This window comes from Anomaloglossus baeobatrachus, chromosome 2 (genome assembly GCF_048569485.1).
Source record: "Anomaloglossus baeobatrachus isolate aAnoBae1 chromosome 2, aAnoBae1.hap1, whole genome shotgun sequence".
NCBI classification, from domain to species: Eukaryota; Metazoa; Chordata; class Amphibia; order Anura; family Aromobatidae; genus Anomaloglossus; species Anomaloglossus baeobatrachus.
In genome coordinates this window covers 630,511,315-630,532,230 of record NC_134354.1, presented here as the reverse complement: position 1 = coordinate 630,532,230, position 20,916 = coordinate 630,511,315, and the positions used below count along the sequence as shown (strand labels likewise).

General features: G+C 52.1%; 1 protein-coding gene across 3 annotated transcripts in view; it reads left to right on the top strand.

Annotated features, from left to right (window-relative positions):
* The window catches only part of ZC3H13 (zinc finger CCCH-type containing 13), a 258,743-nt gene that overhangs the window by 148,322 nt on the left and 89,505 nt on the right, over nucleotides 1-20,916 (top strand). For 2 of the 3 annotated variants that reach the window (XM_075336884.1, XM_075336882.1), the window contains 3 exons: nucleotides 13,580-13,683; nucleotides 14,169-15,188; nucleotides 19,022-19,066. In XM_075336884.1, coding sequence (XP_075192999.1) covers nucleotides 13,580-13,683; nucleotides 14,169-15,188; nucleotides 19,022-19,066 — 1,169 coding nt within the window. The remainder of the gene's footprint in view (nucleotides 1-13,579; nucleotides 13,684-14,168; nucleotides 15,189-19,021; nucleotides 19,067-20,916) is intronic. The other variant, XM_075336883.1, reaches the window with a different exon arrangement.

Genomic DNA, 20,916 nt, shown 5'->3' with positions numbered 1-20,916 from the left:
GTCTGCCAATTCGGTAGTTTTGCGCAGAGCATTGTGGTTAAAGGACTGGAAAGCAGATGCTGGTTCCAAAAAATGTTTAACCAGCTTGCCTTTATCTAGAGATAGACTGTTTGGCGAGCCATTGGCTGACATCATTAAACAGTCCAAGGGTAAAGACTCCTCTTTACCCCAGCCCAGATCAAGCAAACCTCAGCAGAAAAAGTGGCAGCAGAGGTTTCAGTCCTTTCGAGGTTCGGGCAAAACACAATTCTCCTCGTCCAAAGGGACTCAGAGGACGCAAAGAAACTCAGATTCCTGGCGGGCTCATTCACGCCCCAAGAAAGCAAATGGAGGAACCGCTTCCAAAGCGGCTACCTCATGACTTCCAGTCCCCTCCCTCCGCATCCCCGGTCGGGGGCAGGCTCTCCCGCTTTTACGACACTTGGATGTCACAGGTCAAAGACCGGTGGGTGACAGACATTTTGTCGCGCGGGTACAGAATCGAGTTCAGTTCTCGTCCTCCAGCTCGGTTCTTCAGAACCTCCCCACATCCAGACCGTGTAGATGTCCTGCGGCAGGCGGTGGACTCCCTAAGAGCGGAAGGAGTAGTGGTTCCTGTACCGTCTCAGGAACAAGGGAGAGGGTTTTACTCCAACCTCTTTGTGGTGCCAAAAAAGGACGGCTCGTTCCATCCTGTTCTGGACCTAAAACTGCTCAACAAACATGTGCACGCCAGACGGTTCCGGATGGAAACCCTCCGTTCTGTCATTGCCTCAATGTCTCAAGGAGACTTCCTTGCCTCAATAGACATCAAAGATGCTTATCTCCACGTGCCAATTGCTACAGAACATCAACGTTTTCTACGTTTTGTGATAGGAGACGACCATCTTCAGTTCGCAGCTCTGCCATTCGGTCTGGCGACAGCCCCCCGGGTCTTCACCAAGGTCATGGCGGCGGTGGTAGCAGTCCTGCACTCTCAGGGACACTCGGTGATCCCTTACCTAGACGATCTACTTGTCAAGGCACCCTCTCAAGAGGCATGCCAACTCAGTCTACAGGCTACGCTGGAGACTCTCCAGACTTTTGGATGGATCATCAACTTTCCAAAGTCAAATCTGTCACCGACACAGTCACTAACGTATCTTGGCATGGAGTTCCATACTCGAGCAGCGAGAGTGAAGCTTCCGCTAAACAAGCAGCGGTCCCTACAGACAGGGGTGCAATCTCTCCTTCAGGGCCAGTCGCACCCCTTACGGCGCCTCATGCACTTCCTAGGGAAGATGGTGGCAGCCATGGAAGCAGTTCCCTTTGCGCAGTTTCATCTGCGTCCACTTCAATGGGACATTCTCCGCCAATGGGACGGGAAGACGACTTCCCTAGACAGGAAAGTCTCTCTTTCCCAGACGGCCAAGGACTCTCTACAATGGTGGCTCCTTCCCACCTCATTGTCTCAGGGAATATCCTTCCTGCCCCCATCCTGGGCAGTGGTCACGACAGATGCGAGTCTGTCGGGGTGGGGAGCAGTGTTTCTACACCACAGGGCTCAGGGGACGTGGACTCCGCAAGAGTCCACCCTTCAGATCAATGTTCTGGAAATCAGGGCAGTGTATCTTGCCCTACTAGCCTTTCAACAGTGGCTGGAAGGAAAGCAGATCCGAATCCAGTCGGACAACTCCACAGCGGTGGCATACATCAACCACCAAGGAGGGACGCGCAGCCGGCAAGCCTTTCAGGAAGTCCGGCGCATTCTGAATTGGGTGGAGGACACAGCATCCACCATCTCCGCGGTTCACATCCCAGGCGTAGAAAACTGGGAAGCAGACTTCCTCAGTCGCCAGGGTATGGACGCAGGGGAATGGTCCCTTCACCCGGACGTGTTTCAGGAAATCTGTCGCCGCTGGGGGGTGCCGGACGTCGACCTAATGGCGTCTCGGCACAACAACAAGGTCCCGGCATTCATGGCGCGGTCGCGCGATCAAAGAGCTCTGGCGGCAGACGCCTTGGTGCAAGATTGGTCGCAGTTCCGCCTCCCATATGTATTCCCGCCTCTGGCACTCTTGCCCAGAGTACTACGCAAGATCAGATCCGATTGCAGCCGCATCATACTCGTCGCCCCAGACTGGCCGAGGAGATCGTGGTATCCGGATCTGTGGCATCTCACGGTCGGCCGACCGTGGTCACTTCCAGACCGTCCAGACCTGCTGTCTCAAGGGCCGTTTTTCCATCAGAATTCTGCGGCCCTGAACCTGACTGTGTGGCCATTGAGTCCTGGATCCTATCGTCAACAGGCTTATCACAGGGAGTGGTAGCCACAATGAGACAAGCTAGGAAGTCAACTTCTGCTAAGATCTACCACAGAACGTGGAAGATTTTCTTAACCTGGTGCTCTGCTCAGGGAGTGTCTCCCTGGCCATTTGCATTGCCCACTTTTCTGTCTTTCCTGCAATCAGGGTTGGAAAAGGGCTTGTCGCTCAGCTCCCTTAAAGGGCAAGTCTCGGCACTATCCGTGTTTTTTCAGAAGCGTCTAGCACGTCTTCCTAAGGTGCGCACGTTCCTGCAGGGGGTCTGTCATATTGTGCCCCCGTACAAGCGGCCGTTGGATCCATGGGATCTGAACAGAGTACTAGTGGCTCTCCAGAAACCGCCTTTCGAGCCTCTCAAAGAAGTTTCTTTTTCTCGCCTGTCACAGAAAGTGGCGTTTCTTGTTGCGATCACATCGCTTCGGCGAGTGTCTGAGCTGGCAGCTCTGTCATCCAAGGCTCCCTTCCTGGTGTTCCACCAGGACAAGGTAGTGCTGCGCCCCATTCCGGAGTTTCTCCCTAAGGTCGTATCCTCGTTTCATCTTAATCAGGATATATCCTTGCCTTCCTTTTATCCTCATCCGGTTCACCGGTATGAAAAGGACTTGCGTTTGCTAGATCTGGTGAGAGCACTCAGGATCTACATTTCCCGCACGGCGCCCATGCGCCGTTCCGATGCACTTTTTGTCCTTGTCGCCGGTCCGCGCAAGGGGTTGCAGGCTTCTAAAGCCACCTTGGCTCGATGGATCAAAGAACCAATTATAGAGGCCTACCGTTCTGCTGGGCTTCCGGTTCCTTCAGGGCTAAAAGCCCACTCAACCAGAGCCGTGGGTGCGTCCTGGGCATTACGGCACCAGGCTTCGGCTCAACAGGTGTGTCAGGCAGCTACCTGGTCGAGTCTGCACACTTTCACCAAGCATTATCAGGTGCATACCTATGCTTCGGCGGATGCCAGCTTAGGTAGAAGAGTCCTGCAGGCGGCAGTGACATCCCCGTAGGGGGGGGCTGTTTTGCAGCTCTAACATGAGGTATTTCTTTACCCACCCAGGGACAGCTTTTGGACGTCCCAATCGTCTGGGTCTCCCAATAGAGCGCTGAAGAAGAAGGGAATTTTGTTACTTACCGTAAATTCCTTTTCTTCTAGCTCTTATTGGGAGACCCAGCACCCGCCCTGTTGTCCTTCGGGATTGTTTTTGCTGTTTGCGGGTACACATGTTGTTCATGTTGAACGGTTTTTCAGTTCTCCGATGTTACTCGGAGTTAATTTGTTTAAACCAGTTGTTGGCTTCCTCCTTCTTGCTTTGGCACTAAAACTGGAGTACCCGTGATACCACGGGGGGGTATAGCCAGAGGGGGAGGGGCCTTGCACTTTTAATGTAGTGCTTTGTGTGGCCTCCAGAGGGCAGTAGCTATACCCCAATCGTCTGGGTCTCCCAATAAGAGCTAGAAGAAAAGGAATTTACGGTAAGTAACAAAATTCCCTTCGTCCCGGACGACGTGAAGTCCAGGGGTTTTTATTCCAACTTCTTTGTGGTCCCCAAAAAGGATGGGTCAGTTCGACCCATCCTGGACCTCAAACATCTGAACAAACATGTGCACGTATGGAGATTCAGAATGGAGTCCCTAAGGTCCATTATTGCATCCATGGTTGAAGGGGAATTCCTCGCCTTAGTCATCAAGGCCCCCTCCTTCCGCGACTGCTCAACCAGCGTACAGATCACTGTGGACACCCTATCCCGCTTAGGGTGGCTAGTGAATCTAGACAAATCATCCCCGATCCAATTACGATCCTTCACCTTCCTGGGCATGTCCCTGGACACCCGTCGGGGCTTGATCTATCTCCCCCTGGACAAGGCAATCACTCTTCAACAAGCGGTACGCTGCCTTCTATGTCCTCCGTCTCGTTCCAATCGATTCCGCATGAAGGTGCTCGGCAGGATGGTGGCGGCTATGGAAGCAGTACCCTTTGCTCAACTGCACCTCCGCCCACTGCAGCTAGCCCTTCTAGCGGCGTGGGACAAGAGTCCCTTCTCCCCGGACAGACATCTTCACCTGACGCCTTCAGTCAGGTACGCACTCCGCTGGTGGCTTCGGTCCTCATCCCTATCGAAGGGGAAATCTTTTTCTCCCAGCGAACTGGCTGGTCCTGACCACGGACGCCAGCCTCCTAGACTGGGGAGCAGTATACCGGCACCACACTGCTCAAGGACATTGGACGCCCCAGGAGTCTTCCCTACCCATAAACATCCTGGAAATCTGCGCGATCTTCCCCGCGCTCAGGGCTTTCTGCCCTCTGCTAGCGGGTCATCAGATTTGAGTCCAATCGGACAATGCGACACCTGTAACCTACATCAATCGCGGGGTATTCCTGCAGCAAGGGGTATATCTGCAGCAAGGCAGCTTATCTCGAGGCCCACAGGATCCTCAGCTGGGCCGAATCGACAGGGTCAGTGATATCAGCGGTACACATACCGGGAGTAGAGAACTGGGCAGCAGACTTCTAAGTCGCCAAGGCCTGGCCGCCGGAGAGTGCTCTCTCCACCCAGAAGTGTTCCTACACATCTGCACTCGCTGGGGTACACCAAACGTGGATCTAATGGCCTCAAGGGTGAACGCAAAGGTACCCGCGTTCATAGCAAGGTCACGCAATCCGCAGTCCATCGGCACGGATGCTCTAGTCTGCTTCTGTCTCCACTTCCTCCTGCCTTACATATTTCCACCCCTACCTCTGCTGCCGCCGGTAATCAGGAAAATCAAGGCAGAGGGGGAGTCCCGGTGATACTGATAGCACCGGACTGGCCCAGGCGCGCCTGGTAAGCCGAATTAGTACAAATGTTCGTAGACGTACCGTGGCGCCTTCCAGACATCCCAGACTTGCTGATACAAGGGCCCATTTCCCATCAGAACTCCAGAGCCCTGAAGCTGACGGCATGGCCATTGAGACCTTGGTATTAACAAGAGCAGGATTCTCCCCCGCAGTTATCTCCACCATGATCAGCGCCCGAAAGCCTGCGTCATCCCGCATTTACCACCGTACGTGGAAAATCTTCCTTTCATGGTGCAGGGAAACTAACAGCTAGCCTCTGCCTCTGGCCATCCCCAGAATTCTCGATTTTCTGCAGGTTGGCTCTCAGTTCCCTTAAAGGGCAAGTCTCAGCGCTCTCCATCTTCTACCAATGCCGCCTGGCTCAAAAAATGCAGGTCAAGACCTTCCTCCAGGGCATTTCCCATCTAGTTCCCCCGTACAAACGGCCGCTGGAACCATGGGACCTCAATCTCGTTCTGGACGGTCTCAAGAGGTCTCCCTTTGAACCTCTCAAGGAATCCTCCCTTTCTCTTCTGTCCTGGAAGGTAACGTTCCTGGTGGCAATTACGTCCATCAGACGGGTTTCGGAGCTAGCAGCACTCTCTTGCCGCGAGCCTTTTCTGATTTTTCACCAGGATAAGGTGGTTCTGCGCCCCCTTCCGGATTTTCTTCCGAAGGTTCCTACCCCGTTTCATTTGAACGAGGACATTGTTCTGCCTTCCTTTTTGTCCACACCCAGTTCATAGGGTGGAAAGGTCTCTGCATTCATTAGACCTCTCAGATATTACATATCCAGGACAGCCCCCTTTTAGGAAAACTGACTCTTTGTTCGTCATTCCTGAGGGGCCTAAGAAGGGACAGGCAACTTCACGACTCTGGCTCGCTGGATTCGCTCTGCGATCCAGGAAGTCTACCACTTGCAACTCAAGCCCATTCCTAGTGGGCTACGGGCTCATTCCACGCGAGCAGTTGGCGCTTCATGGGCCATTCGGCATCAGGCTTCAGTGGAACAGGTGTGTAAGGCTGCGACCTGGTCTAGCCTACATACGTTTTCAAAGCATTACAGAGTCCATGCCCAGGTTTCAGCTGAGGCAAATCTGGGTAGGACAATTCTGCAAATGGCAGTAGAGCACCTCTCTCAGTAGGCGCTCCAGGCTGTCTGGGACTGTTTCCTAGTCCTTGGGTTGCGTTGTCTTGTTTATTTTTCCCACCCATGGACTGCTTTAGGATGTCCCATGGTCCTGTGTCCCCCAATGAGGCGTCAGAGAAAAACGGATTTTTGTGTACTCACCGTAAAATCGTTTTCTCTTAGCCATCATTGGGGGACTCATTACCCACCCTGTTGCCCTGTTGGGCCTTGGTTCTCTCAGTACCTTATTTGGTTATGACTCTTCTTTTTTTTTTTTTTTCCTCATGTTCCTCTGTTGAGGTAAGTTTTTACTGGCTTTTTCTCCTACTGCTTGTGTACTAAAACTGAGGTTGCCTGGCCCGGCCAGGGGGTGTATACTGCAGAGGAGGAGCTATGCTTTTGCATCTACTTAGTGTCCTCCTATGGATAGGCAGCATAACACCCATGGTCCTGTGTCCCCCAATGATGGCTAAGAGAAAACGATTTTACGGTGAGTACACAAAAATCCGTTTTTTTGGTCGCTGCAAACTTTACACAAAATGCAGTAACAGGCGATCAAAATGTAGCATCTGTGCAAAAACAGCACCATTAAAAATGTCAGCTCAAAACGCAAAAAAGAAACAATAACTGAGCCATAGAAACCCGAAAAATTAGTAAGCTACTGGTCGCAGAAAGTGGTGCAAAACATGCGTCACTACTTTTGGGACAAACTTCTGAATTAGTTTTTTGGTTTGTTTTTTAGCCCCTTAGATAAAAGTAAACCTATTCCTGTTTGGTGTCTACAAACTTGTACCGACCTGAGGCATCACACCCACACATCAGTTTTACCATACAGTGAACACAGTGAATAAAATATTTTAAAAACAATCGTGCAAACGCACTTTTTTTGTAATTTTTCCACACGTGGAATTTTTTTACCGTTTCTTTGTCGCTCCATTGGGAGACCCAGACAATTGGGTGTATAGCTTCTGCCTCCGGAGGCCACACAAAGTATTACACTTTAAAAAGTGTAACCCCTCCCCTCTGCCTATACACCCTCCTGTGCAACACGGGCTCCTCAGTTTTAGGCTTTGTGTGGAAGGAGGCACACATCCACTTATCATCTCATTTTAGTTATATCGGTTGGAAGAAAAGTGGGCCCACACGGGGCCCCCGGCATGTTCCCTTCTCACCCCACTATGTTGGCGGTGCTGTTAAGGTTGAGGTACCCATTGCGGGTACAAAGGCAGGAGCCTCATGCCGTCTCCTTCACCATCCCTTAGCGGCTCTGGGAGAAGTGGGATCCTGAGCGGTCATTCAGTCACTGGGACCGTGCTCCCTCCGCAGCCCCTGGGGGAATCTGTCGGACAGGAGTTTGTTGATCCTCAGGGACCGGGCCCTGCATCACTAAGGTACTCTGTACCCCCATGGGGGATGTGCATGGAGCGCCTTCATCCCGGACGCTGCAGCAGCTGCTTATTTGTGTTGGCCGGCGGACTTCCGCGCCGACCGCGCCTGTTTGTCGGCCGCGGTATTAAATTTAGTCCCCGGCTTCAATTGCGGCCTAGTAGCAAAACTCCCGCCCCCGTGCCTGTCTATTAGGGATAAGGGCGGGACTGCCGACCTGACGTCGGCTGTGAGGGCCAGGGCATCCTGTATGTTCCTCCCCCCCTCACTGATCACTGTGGGGACTCCAGATTCCCGCACTTTTCTAGCGCCGCCCACGGCTCCTCTCCTCCCCTGAGAGCTCAGGCAGCCATTTCTTTGGCATTCTGCCTGTGGAAGATTTCCTGGAAAGAGCTCTGCAACGCTGGGAGACCTAAGGCAGGGAATCTGGAGGACACACACTCCGCTTTTTAGCGGTCGGTAAGCCACACCGGTCACCCGGTGCTGGTCCCCTTAGGGTGCCGGAATAGATACTATATATATTTATATATTTCTGTTCGGTCGGGCTGTATACCCTTCCCATATACCCTCAGTGATCACTCTCCTGGGAGACAACAGCATGTCGTCCACAAGGAGCAAGGCTGCCAAGACACAGGGTTATTTTGCGACCTGTACCTCTTGTGCGGCTAAGTTACCTACGGGTTCCACCTACCCTCACTGTGAGCAATGCTCAACCCCTGTTTTGCTTCCAAAACCGGAGCCTCGGTCACTAGTGGGCCCCTCGGCTCAGGTAGAATCCCTTGCTCCCCCTGTCCAGGCGGCAGGGACAGAGTTTGCAGTTTTTGCTGAAAAACTCTCTGAGTCACTCTCACAGTCCATGGCTCAGTCTATGGACAAATGGTCTGCCAAGCTGCTTGAAGCTTTGCAGTCCAGACCGGTCCCTACACAGGCCCCGGGCCCTGTTGGATCTTCACCCCCAGGCCCCTCTCTGCCCGCGCCGCAGCACGTTCCCAGGGGGGGCCCTAGGTCTCACGTGGAGAACTCCGGCCCGGACCACAGTCCCAGACCGGCTAAGCGGGCACGCTGGGAATCTTCCCCGACTTCTTCACGCTGCTCAGGCTCCCAGCGGGAGGACTCTCTGGAGGACGAGGCGGACGTCGCTGCTCAGGGCTCTGACACTGACGTTGCCCTCAATCTTGATACACCTGAAGGGGACGCCATAGTAAATGATCTTTATCTCGTCCATCAACCAGGTGTTAGATATCTCTCCCCCACCGCCACCTGTAGAGGAGTCGACTTCTCAGCAGGAGAAACACCAGTTTCGGTTCCCTAAACGTACACGGAGTGCGTTTTTCGATCACTCTAACTTCAGAGATGCTGTCCAGAAGCCCAGAGCGGTTCCGGACAAGCGCTTTACTAAGCGCCTTACTGACACACGTTACCCCTTCCCTTCTGACGTTGTTAAGGGTTGGGCTCAATGTCCCAAGGTGGATCCCCCAGTCTCTAGATTGGCGGCTAGATCTGTGGTATCGGTTGCAGATGGATCATCGCTAAAGGATGCCACTGACAGGCAGATAGAGCTCCTGATGAAATCCATCTATGAAGCCACGGGCGCGTCTTTTGCCCCGGCCTTTGCAGCCGTGTGGGCACTACAAGCTATCTCAGCTTGTCTGGCTGAGATTAATGCGGTTACACGTAATTCTGCTCCGCAGGTTACGTCTTTGACTTCCCAGGCGTCAGTTTTTTCTTCCTACGCCATGAACGCAGTTTTAGACTCTGCTAGCCGTACAGCGGTGGCATCTGCTAACTCTGTGGCAGTCCGCAGGGCCATGTGGCTGCGCGAATGGAAGGCAGATTCGGCCTCCAAGAGGTTCTTAACCGGTTTGCCGTTTGCTGGCGACCGATTGTTTGGCGAACGATTGGATGAGATTATTAAGGAATCTAAGGGAAAGGACTCCTCCTTACCCCAGTCCAAACCAAAGAGACCTCAGCAACGACAGATACAATCGAGGTTTCGGTCCTTTCGTCCCTCCGCCAAGCCCCAATCCTCTTCGTCCAGCAGGCCGGAGAAAGGCCGGAGGAACTCCTATGCGTGGCGGGCTAAGTCACGCCCCCAAAAGGCCGCAGGAGGCACTGCTTCCAAGGCGGCCTCCTCATGACTCTCTGCATCCCCGAACCGCATCCTCGGTCGGTGGCAGGCTCTCCCGCTTTTGCGACGCCTGGTGGCCACATGTTCAAGACCGATGGGTGAGAGACATTCTGTCTCACGGTTACAGGATAGAGTTCAGCTCTCGTGCTCCGACTCGTTTCTTCAGAACATCTCCGCCCCCGAGCGAGCCGATGCACTTTTTCAGGCGGTGAACGCTCTGAAAACAGAAGGAGTTGTGATCCCTGTTCCCCTCCAGGAACATGGTCGCGGCTTTTACTCCAACTTGTTTGTGGTGCCAAAGAAGGACGGCTCGTTCCGTCCCGTTCTGGACCTCAAACTACTCAACAGACATGTGAGCACCAGACGGTTTCGGATGGAATCTCTCCGCTCTGTCATCGCTTCAATGTCACAAGGAGACTTCCTAGCATCAATCGACATCAAGGATGTTTATCTCCATGTGCCGATCGCACCCGAACATCAACGCTTTTTGCGCTTCGCCATCAGGGACGAACACCTTCAGTTCGTGGCATTGCCTTTCGGCCTGGCGACAGCCCCACGGGTGTTCACCAAGGTCATGGCATCTGTTGTGGCGGTCCTACACTCTCAGGGACACTCGGTGATTCCCTACTTAGACGATCTTCTGGTCAGGGCACCCTCTCAGTTGGCGTGTCAAAACAGCCTTTCCGTCGCTCTGGCGACTCTCCAGCAGTTCGGATGGATCATCAACTTTCCAAAATCCAAGTTGACACCGACCCAATCACTGACGTACCTTGGGATGGAGTTTCATACGCAGTCAGCGGTGGTCATGCTACCGCTGGACAAACAGCTTTCTCTGCAGGCAACGGTGCAATCTCTTCTTCGGGGTCAGTCACACCCCTTGAGGCGCCTCATGCACTTCCTGGGGAAGATGGTGGCAGCAATGGAGGCAGTGCCCTTCGCACAATTCCATCTGCGGCCACTCCAGTGGGACATTCTCCGACAATGGGACAGGAGGTCGACCTCACTCGACAGGAACGTCTCTCTTTCCCTTGCAACCAAGACGTCACTTCAGTGGTGGCTCCTTCCCAACTCTCTGTCGCAGGGGAAATCCTTCCTACCCCCCACCTGGGCTGTGGTCACGACGGACGCGAGCCTGTCAGGGTGGGGGGCGGTTTTTCTCCACCACAGGGCTCAGGGAACCTGGACTCCGACAGAGTCCTCCCTTCAGATCAATATTCTGGAAATAAGGGCAGTGTATCTAGCCCTATTGGCCTTTCATCGGTGGCTGGAGGGCAGGCAGATCCGAATCCAGTCGGACAACGACGGCCGTCGCGTACATCAACCACCAAGGCGGCACTCGCAGTCGTCAAGCCTTCCAGGAAGTCCGACGAATTCTGCAGTGGGTGGAAGTCACAGCTTCCACCATCTCCGCAGTTCACATCCCGGGCGTAGAAAACTGGGAAGCAGATTTTCTCAGCCGACAGGGCATGGACGCGGGGGAATGGTCTCTTCACCCAGACGTGTTTCGAGAGATCTGTCGCCGCTGGGGAACGCCGGACGTCGATCTCATGGCGTCACAGCACAACAACAAAGTCCCGGCATTCATGGCCCGGTCTCAAGATCACAGAGCTCTGGCGGCAGACGCATTAGTTCAGGATTGGTCGCAGTTTCGACTTCCCTATCTGTTTCCTCCTCTGGCGATGCTCCCCAGAGTGCTGCGCAAAATCAGATCCGACTGTCGTCGCGCCATTCTCGTCGCTCCAGATTGGCCGAGGCAGTCGTGGTATCCGGATCTGTGGCATCTCACGGTGGGTCAACCGTGGGCGCTCCCAGACCGCCCAGACTTGCTGTCTCAAGGGCCGTTTTTCCATCTGAATTCTGCGGCCCTCAACCTGACTGTGTGGCCATTGAGTCCTGGCTCCTAGCGTCCTCAGGGTTATCTCAAGATGTCATTGCCACTATGAGACAGGCCAGGAAACCAACGTCCGCCAAGATCTATCACAGGTCTTGGAGGATCTTCTTATCCTGGTGCTCTGACAAGGGTTTTACTCCCTGGCCCTTTGCCTTACCCACTTTTCTTTCATTAATTCAATCCGGAATGGACAAGGGTTTGTCTCTCGGCTCTCTCAAGGGACAAGTATCGGCGCTTTCCGTATTTTTTCAAAAGCGTCTAGCCAGGCTTCCGCAGGTCCGCACGTTCCTGCAGGGAGTTTGCCACATAGACCCACCTTACAAGCGTCCGCTGGAACCCTGGGACCTCAACAGGGTGCTAACGGCTCTTCAGAAACCACCTTTCGAGCCGCTGCGGGAGGTCTCTTTATCACGTCTTTCGCAGAAGGTGGCTTTTCTAGTGGCAGTTACATCGCTCCGTAGAGTGTCGGAGCTGGCAGCGCTGTCATGCAAAGCCCCCTTCCTGGTTTTTCACCAGGATAAGGTGGTTCTGCGTCCTGTCCCGGAATTTCTCCCTAAGGTGGTATCCCCGTTTCATCTCAATCAGGATATCTCCTTACCTTCATTTTGCCCTCATCCAGTTCACCAATGTGAAAAGGATTTGCACTCGTTAGATTTAGTGAGAGCACTCCGGCTCTACGTGTCTCGCACGGCGCCCCTGCGCCGTTCAGATGCGCTCTTTGTCCTTGTCGCTGGCCAGCGTAAGGGTTCGCAGGCTTCCAAGTCAACCTTGGCTCGATGGATCAAGGAACCGATTCTTGAATCCTACCGTTCTTCTGGGCTTCCACCTCCTTCAGGGTTGAAAGCCCATTCTACCAGAGCCGTGGGTGCGTCCTGGGCACTGCGGCACCGGGCTACGGCTCAGCAGGTGTGTCAGGCAGCTACCTGGTCTAGTCTGCACACTTTCACGAAACACTATCAGGTGCATACCTATGCTTCGGCAGACGCCAGTCTAGGTAGGCGAGTCCTTCAGGCGGCTGTTGCCCACCTGTAAGAGGGGGTCGTTTTTCGGCTCTTTTTATCGAGGTATTCTTTTACCCACCCAGGGACTGCTTTTGGACGTCCCAATTGTCTGGGTCTCCCAATGGAGCGACAAAGAAGAAGGGAATTTTGTTTACTTACCGTAAATTCCTTTTCTTCTAGCTCCTATTGGGAGACCCATCACCCGCCCCTGTTCCCTTCGGGCTGTTGTTCTTTTGTGTACACATGTTGTTCATGTTGAATTGTTCTTTTGGGTTATGGTCTTCAGTTCTCCGAACATCCTTCGGATTGAATTTACCTTAGACCAATTTATAAGTTTCCTCCTTCCTGCTTTTGCACCAAAACTGAGGAGCCCGTGATGCACGGGAGGGTGTATAGGCAGAGGGGAGGGGTTACACTTTTTAAAGTGTAATACTTTGTGTGGCCTCCGGAGGCAGAAGCTATACACCCAATTGTCTGGGTCTCCCAATAGGAGCTAGAAGAAAAGGAATTTACGGTAAGTAAACAAAATTCCCTTCTTTTCAGTACTCTCTATGGTAAAACTTATGGATTCATTTAAAAGTCCTGCAAAAAATAAGCCCTCACGTGGCAAGATTGACGGAAAAATAAAAAAGTTACGGCTCTCAGAAGAAGAGCAGCAAAAAAACCCAAGAAAATCGGCCGGTGGTGAAGGGGTTAAAAAGGTTCCAACGCAGAGTTAAAATGAGCAGTGCCTTTGACAGCGTGCTTTCTATTTTTCTATTCGGTATTTGGTGCATTTGTGGCTGACACCTTTATGGGAATATTTCTGTTGAGCATTGGCTGCTATTTGGACATTTTTGTCGATTATCCATTGGTATGGGCATCTATGATTGGTAGTAAATTTAGTATTTATTTGCAGTATTTTGGTATAAAACTCTGTGCATTATTCTGTTTTATCTATGAACCTATTTCACCTACAGGAAACGACATAGAAATGAGAACAGTCCTAGCCCACGTCAGTCCCCGAAGCGTCGTAGAGAGCATTCCCCAGAGAGCGATGCATATAACAGTGCTGACGAGAAGAGTAAGAATTAATAGTCCTTGGCAAAAATAATTTTAATGTTTACTATTATTACCTTGATGGTACCAGAATTAATAAGTAGATGGAAGCAATAGCCGGCAGCTATAGTCTGGAGAGGTCATTTATCAATTGTGCCTAAAGGCATGTTATACATACATAGCCTTTTTTATTGGGGTTTTCTGGATGCCATGAAGGCAATACTCAATAGATGTAGATTATAATGTTCAAGTATTTTTACTTTCTGGTTCTGCGTGTGTATAACAGAGGGAGGGAGAAGGAAAACTGCAGGTGATATCTTTGATAAAGATCACAAGCTATTACTGTCTTATCTCCGTGACCTGAGGAGGTGGAGGGAGACGTGGGATTGGGAAAGGATATATTCTGACATCTAAAGTTTACTTTAAAAATAAATGTGAATTAAATTGAATATCATAGCCAGGGTTTGTTGCACATTATATATATTTTTTTGTGTATGATTTTGTTTTTAGATGAGAAACACAGGCTTTTAAGCCAAGTCGTCAGACCCCAAGACACTCGTTCCCTTAGTCCTGCGGTTGTTACAGAAGAAAGGCCAACGCGTTGGAAGGAAGAGGAACGTAAACCTGAGAGGAAAGAGGGTTCCAGGCGTTACGAGGAGGTGGAGGTTAAGGAGCGGCCATCTACTACGGAAAAACAGAGGGAACATTTAGATGCCGAAAGCTCAAAGGTAAAAGAGACTGATAGTGCTGTCCAACATAAAACAGATGAAAGAGAGGTTACAGAAAAACTACATGAAGACAAAGTCAAGAAGAAAACACTGAAGAAAACTGGGAAGAAAAAGAAAGAGGAAGAACCTGCAGTTGAAAAATGTGCAGTAGAATCACCACCAGAAGAAGCTAAAGTATTTTCACCCAAGAAAGGCCAAAAAAAGAAGAATTTGGAGAAAAAACGAAAGAAGGACGAATCTGACATTTCTGATGAAGACACCGTTCAGCAAAGCAAGAAGAAAAAAGGTCCAAGAACGCCCCCAGTAATAGCAGCAACAGTCACAGCCACAGTGGTTGTCAAAGAGGAAATTCCACCAGTAGTACCAGAAAAGATGGCTGTAGAACCCGTCCAATCAAAAGACTCAACATTCAGTGACTGGTCAGATGAAGATGTTCCTGAAAAGACAGAACCTTTAATTCCAGACCGAACTATAGAAGAACCCATTAAAAAGCCCACCAAAGTGAAAACTGAGAAAGAGGATCCGCGACCTTCATCTGTGGAAGAACCCCCTGCTCGCAAGCCCGCTGAGCAGAAACGCAGCAGTAGTATCTCCAGTAATCAGAGCCGTACATCAAGTCGTCTGCGCTCACCGTCCATTGATTCTGTTCACCGTGGTGGAGACGACCAGGCAGTTAGAAATAAGCTATTGCATGGCGGCTCTAAAGATCGAGAACGAAATAGAAGCAATGAGCCCTCTGGAGAGCGCAAATCCAGAATTGATCAGTTGAAAAGAGGAGAGCCCAGCCGAAGCACTTCTTCAGGTATTGTGGTTTTTTATATCATAAATATTCTCATTGTGTAGCAGCTTTAGTTCTTTTCATAATAGTGGGTAGTAAGTAGGACATAAGTGGATGCGGCAATCACGACGGCCTGTATGGAGTGTTACAATCTAGAAAATGGCAAAGGTAGGCAAAATCTGTGTCTCTGCTGCAGTGCTGGAATAAAGTGGGGAACAAGGTAAGTGTATACCTAACGTCCCCCCCCCCTTTTTTTTTTTCCCCCTCATATGGTACTTTGTGCCTTTTAAATACAGGATACCAGCTTTGTCTCAAAGAACTTATATGGTGCACCTCTTTAATGGTTATCACTGTTAAAAGGGTTGTCTACGACTCCAACAACCCCTTCTCAATGCTGTATTCTCGCATCTATATATATAATTGCCTTATTCTGTCTGTCTGTCTGTCTGTCATGCTCCGAAATTGTGTCCTTACGGTGACACAAAGCTGATTGGCCGCTGGGCTCGCCATGGCCCCGCCCCCCCACACGGATTGGCCTCTCGCCCCGGCTCTCTGCAGGCCCCGCCCCCCTCACGCAATGCACGCTCGCTCTGGCCCAACTGACACGGAGCCGCGACTCCCAGGTGAGTACACACACACATCAGATCACACTCACTCTCACACTCACTCACACACACCTCACACATCAAAACATGCTGGGATATCGCTTGCTTCTACACCGGCTGCGTCAGGATCCCGGCAGCGCCAGACATAACCTTGCGATGCTGGGATCTTGACGGAGGCCGTGAAAGCTGGTAACCATTATACACATCGGGTAACTAAGGTCCCTTAGTTACCCGATGTGTATCATAGTTACCAGTGTACACCGGCTCACACTCACTCTCACACACACCTCACACACACATCACATCGCATCCACACATCAAGGTCCTGCAGCGGCGGAAAATACAGACACATAACAGCACACACATAACAGCACACACATAACAGCACACACATAACAGCACACACATAACAGCACACACATAACAGCACACACATAACAGCACACACATAACAGCACACACATAACAGCACACACATAACAGCACACACATAACAGCACACACATAACAGCACACACATAACAGCACACACATACACACACACAAATCAGATCACACTCACTCACACACACACATCACATCGCATCCACATACTCACAACATCCTGGGATATCGCTTGCTTCTCGGCGGCGGTACTGTGCTGTTAGCTTCCAGGACCTGCGGGAGGATCACATGGCCAGAAGCATGTGATACCTCCGGATGTTGTGAGTATAAGCGCGTATGTGCGATATCGTCAGTGTCTGTGTGTGTGAGTGGATGCGATCGGGTGTGTGTGAGTGGATGCGATCGGGTGTGTGTGAGTGGATGCGATCGGGTGTGTGTGAGTGGATGCGATCGGGTGTGTGTGAGTGGATGCGATCGGGTGTGTGTGAGTGGATGCGATCGGGTGTGTGAGTGTCGGCAGAGGAGCACGGCGTGCTGGAGGAGGCTGGGAGCAGAGAGGCTGATCATGGGGAAGGCTGGGAGGAGAGAGGCTGATGCTGGGGGAGGCTGGGACGGGGAGGCTGGGACGAGGGAGGCTGATGCTGGTGGAGGCTGATGCTTGGGGAGGCTGATGCTGGGGGAGGCTGGAAGGAGAGAGGCTAATGCTGGTGGAGGCTAATGCTGGTGGAGGCTAATGCTGGTGGAGGCTAATGCTGGTGGAGGCTAATGCTGGTGGAGGCTAATGCTGGTGGAGGCTAATGCTGGTGGAGGCTAATGCTGGTGGAGGCTAATGCTGGTGGAGGCTGATGCTTGGGGAGGCTGATGCTGGGGGAGACTGGGAGGGGAAGGCTAATGCTGAGGGAGGCTGGGAGGAAGGAGGCTGGGAGGAGAGAGGCTGATCCTGGGGAAGGCTGGGAACGGGAGGCTGATGCTGAGGGAGGCTGGAAGGAGAGAGGCTGATGCTGGGGGAGGCTGGAAGGAGAGAGGCTGATGCTGGTGGAGGCTGATGCTTGGGGAGGCTGATGCTGGGGGAGACTGGGAGCGGAAGGCTGATGCTGAGGGAGGCTGGGAGGGGGAGGCTGGGAGGAAGGAGGCTGGGAGGAGAGAGGCTGATCCTGGGGAAGGCTGGGAAGGGGAGGCTGATGCTGGGGGAGGCTGGAAGGAGAGAGGCTGATGCTGGTGGAGGCTGATGCATGGGGAGGCTGATGCTGGGGGAGACTGGGAGCGGAAGGCTGATGCTGAGGGAGGCTGGGAGGGGGAGGCTGGGAGGAAGGAGGCTGGGAGGAGAGAGGCTGATCCTGGGGAAGGCTGGGAAGGGGAGGCTGATGCTGAGGGAAGCTGGAAGGAGAGAGGCTGATGCTGGGGGAGGCTGGAAGGAGAGAGGCTGAGGCTGGGAGGAGAGAGGCTGATGCTGGGGAAGGCTGATGCTGAGGGAGGCTGGGAGGGGAAAGCTGATGCTGGGGAAGGCTGGGAGGACGGAGGCTGGGAGGAGAGAGGCTGATCCTGGGGAAGGCTGGGAGAGGGAGGCTGATGCTGGAGGAGGCTGGAAGGAGAGAGGCTGATGCTGGCGGAGGCTGATGCTGGTGGAGGCTGATGCTTGGGGAGGCTGGGAGAGGGAGGCTGATGCTGAGGGAGGCTGGGAGGAGGGAGGCTGGGAGAGGTAGGCTGAGAGAAGAGAGGCTGATGCACACACACACACACACACACACACACACACGCGCACTGCACAACACACCACACACACACACACACACACACACACACTGGGAACCACAAACAACTGCCCTACACAGACACCCACACACACAGACAACGCTGCACACACACAACACCCAACACACAAACACCGCGGCACACACAAATATACGCACATACCGCACAACACACACATTGCACAAAACATACCTCCCCCCAAAACACACCACACACACACAAACCGCGCAACACACACACACAACGCTACAGACACACAGCGCTCCACAAACAACGCAACACACGCAACACACATACAACACCGCTCTCACCCCCCGCCACACCCAGACAACACCCAGAACATGTACAGCGCCTACACAAACACTTGGTAACTACACACAACAACATCTCATATATATATATATATATATATATATATATATATATATATATATATATATATATATAACAAAAATCATACATGAACTACACAATACGTAAATTCTAGAATACCCGATGCGTAGAATCGGGCCACCTTCTAGTATAAAATAAAAACCGCCTACACTCTCAATTGGTGCCATTCCAGCAGTGACGGCATTGGGTGTCCTGGGAGTCGTTATGTTACATGAGCGCTCCAGCCAATCAGTGGCCAGTTCCCACATCCATCAGATGTAACTGACAAACGGAAAAAGTGAGGGCAGTTGCTACGCTCTGACTTCCTCCGGTTATGTCTGAAGTACAATTATGTGACCGTGAAGTAGCCAATGATCGGCTGCGGGGCTCACGTAGCATGACCTCATGGGAGCCCCGGCATCGCTGGAACGGTTCTGGCACCAAAGGCGAGTATAGCCTGTTTTTATTTTATACTGGAAAATTTTGTAATTAAGAAGAAGCTGTCCGAATAGTGGAAAACCTCTTTAATGTAGGTGATTGTGAGCCACAATTGGCTGAAATTTGTTAGCAAATGTGAAAAAGCAAATCGGAGTTATGGGGTTTTTTGTTTTTTTTGGTTTTTTTTTGTATTGATTGAAGATGATGGCCACTTATAAATCATATTGCTTGTTAGACTATACCAGTTAAGTATTGCATATGTCCATTCTTCATCTGTAAGCTCTAATTTGTGCATTCCACATACAGGACACCCAGTCGGCATGCAGCCACACATCTCAACACGGCATACAGGTGTGTAGTTACTCACTAGGCCACTAGGGAGCGCTTTGCACATTTTATAGTGTTGTTTTTTTTTTATTTCTCTCCAGCTTTGTGCAGAAATGGCTAGGTGGTAGAAATAATTTAGAATTCTGACTGATTTTATTTGGTTGTCTTTGTCTTTAGGTAAATCTGGGAATGTGGTCCACACAGTAAAGAGACAATCTCTAATGTACTTTGTGTCTGTAGTCTATAGTATGTGCTACCAATGCAATTCCCGCATCCTTATTGTTCATACTCTTGGAAATTTTTCAGCTACATGTTCCTTTTCTTCAGCGCTCTATTGGGAGACCCAGACGATTGGGGTATAGCTACTGCCCTCCGGAGGCCACACAAAGCACTACACTAAAAAGTGCAAGGCCCCTCCCCTTCTGGCTTTACCCCCCCGTGGTATCACGGGTACTCCAGTTTTCAAGCTTTGTGCGAAGGAGGTCAGACATCCACGCATAGCTCCACAGATTTTAGTCAGCAGTAGCTGCTGACTATTTCGGATGGAAGAAAAGAGGGCCCATATAGGGCCCCCAGCATGCTCCCTTCTCACCCGTTGATGGTGTTGTAAGGTTGAGGTACCTATTGCTGGTACAGAGGCTGGAGCCCCACATGCTGTTTTCCTTCCACATCCCCTTGTAGGGCTCTGTGGAAGTGGGATCCTGCCGGCCTCAAAGCTCTGACGCCGGGCTCCATCCACAGACCCATAGAACCTGGTGGATGCCGAGCAGGAGTACCATCAGGGACATGGCCCTGCATCATACAGGTACTCTGTGTCCCCGGCAGGCACAGACACACTCCGGGCTGGCTGGGTGTTGTAGTGCGCCGGGGACCGTAACGCTAGAGCTAGTGTTCCTACAGTTTAACTGGGGGACTTTTTTCTGTGTGTGGGAACGCAGCGCCGACCCCCGCTGGACCGGCGGCGCTGCTGTGACTTTTAGTTCGCCGGGGACACGCCGACCGCGCTTTTACGGCGGTGGCGTTTATAAATCTAGTCCCCGGCTTTTGCGGCCTAGGACGCCGGCAGCTCCGATTCGTTCCCGCCCCCACCCTGTCAATCAGGGTAGGGGAGAGACGCTGTTTCACGGCAGCGACGAGGGCTGGAGCCTGATTTACATGCTCCAGCCCTCTCACTAGGCACAGAGGGAAGCAGGCTTCCCGCTCTTAGCCAGGAACGCCCAGGGCCCGCCCCCCCTCCTCTCTCAGGACGCCGGCAGCCATTACATGCATGTCTGGCTGGAGGAAGGACGCAAGGCTCTGGGAGACCTGGACTAGGGGGCTTTGGAGATCACACACCCGCTCTTAAGCGGGCGGTAAGCGGCTTTTCAGCTGGCCCCTCTAGTGCCTCAGTGTGTATTAGTGTACTGTGTCACTGGACATATATATATTTCCTTATTGCTTGCACTGTGAGGTCGCTTCCTGGCTGTATACCCAGATCACTCTGAGGAGGCAGCAACATGTCATCCGCAAAACGCAAGGCTGCCAAGGCTAGGGCTGTGTACACTGCGTGTGCTGCATGTGGGGCTGCTCTACCAGCAGGCTCCAAGGACCCCCATTGTGTGCAATGCTCAGATCCGGTGCTGCTTCGCCAGCCGGAGTCAGGAGAGATAGTGACCCAGGCTGAGACGCCTGTAAGTCCTGCCCCGGTGTCAGGGACAGACTTTGCAGTTTTTGCGGGTAGTATGTCTGTGACTATGGCAAAAATCCTTGAAACTTTGCAATCCATGCCTGGGGCTCAGTCTATGGACACGGCGAGGTCTCTGTCCTCTAATCCCCCTCAGTTGGATTTAATCCAGACTGCAAGGGGGTCCCCGGCTTCACAGGCTGAGTATTAT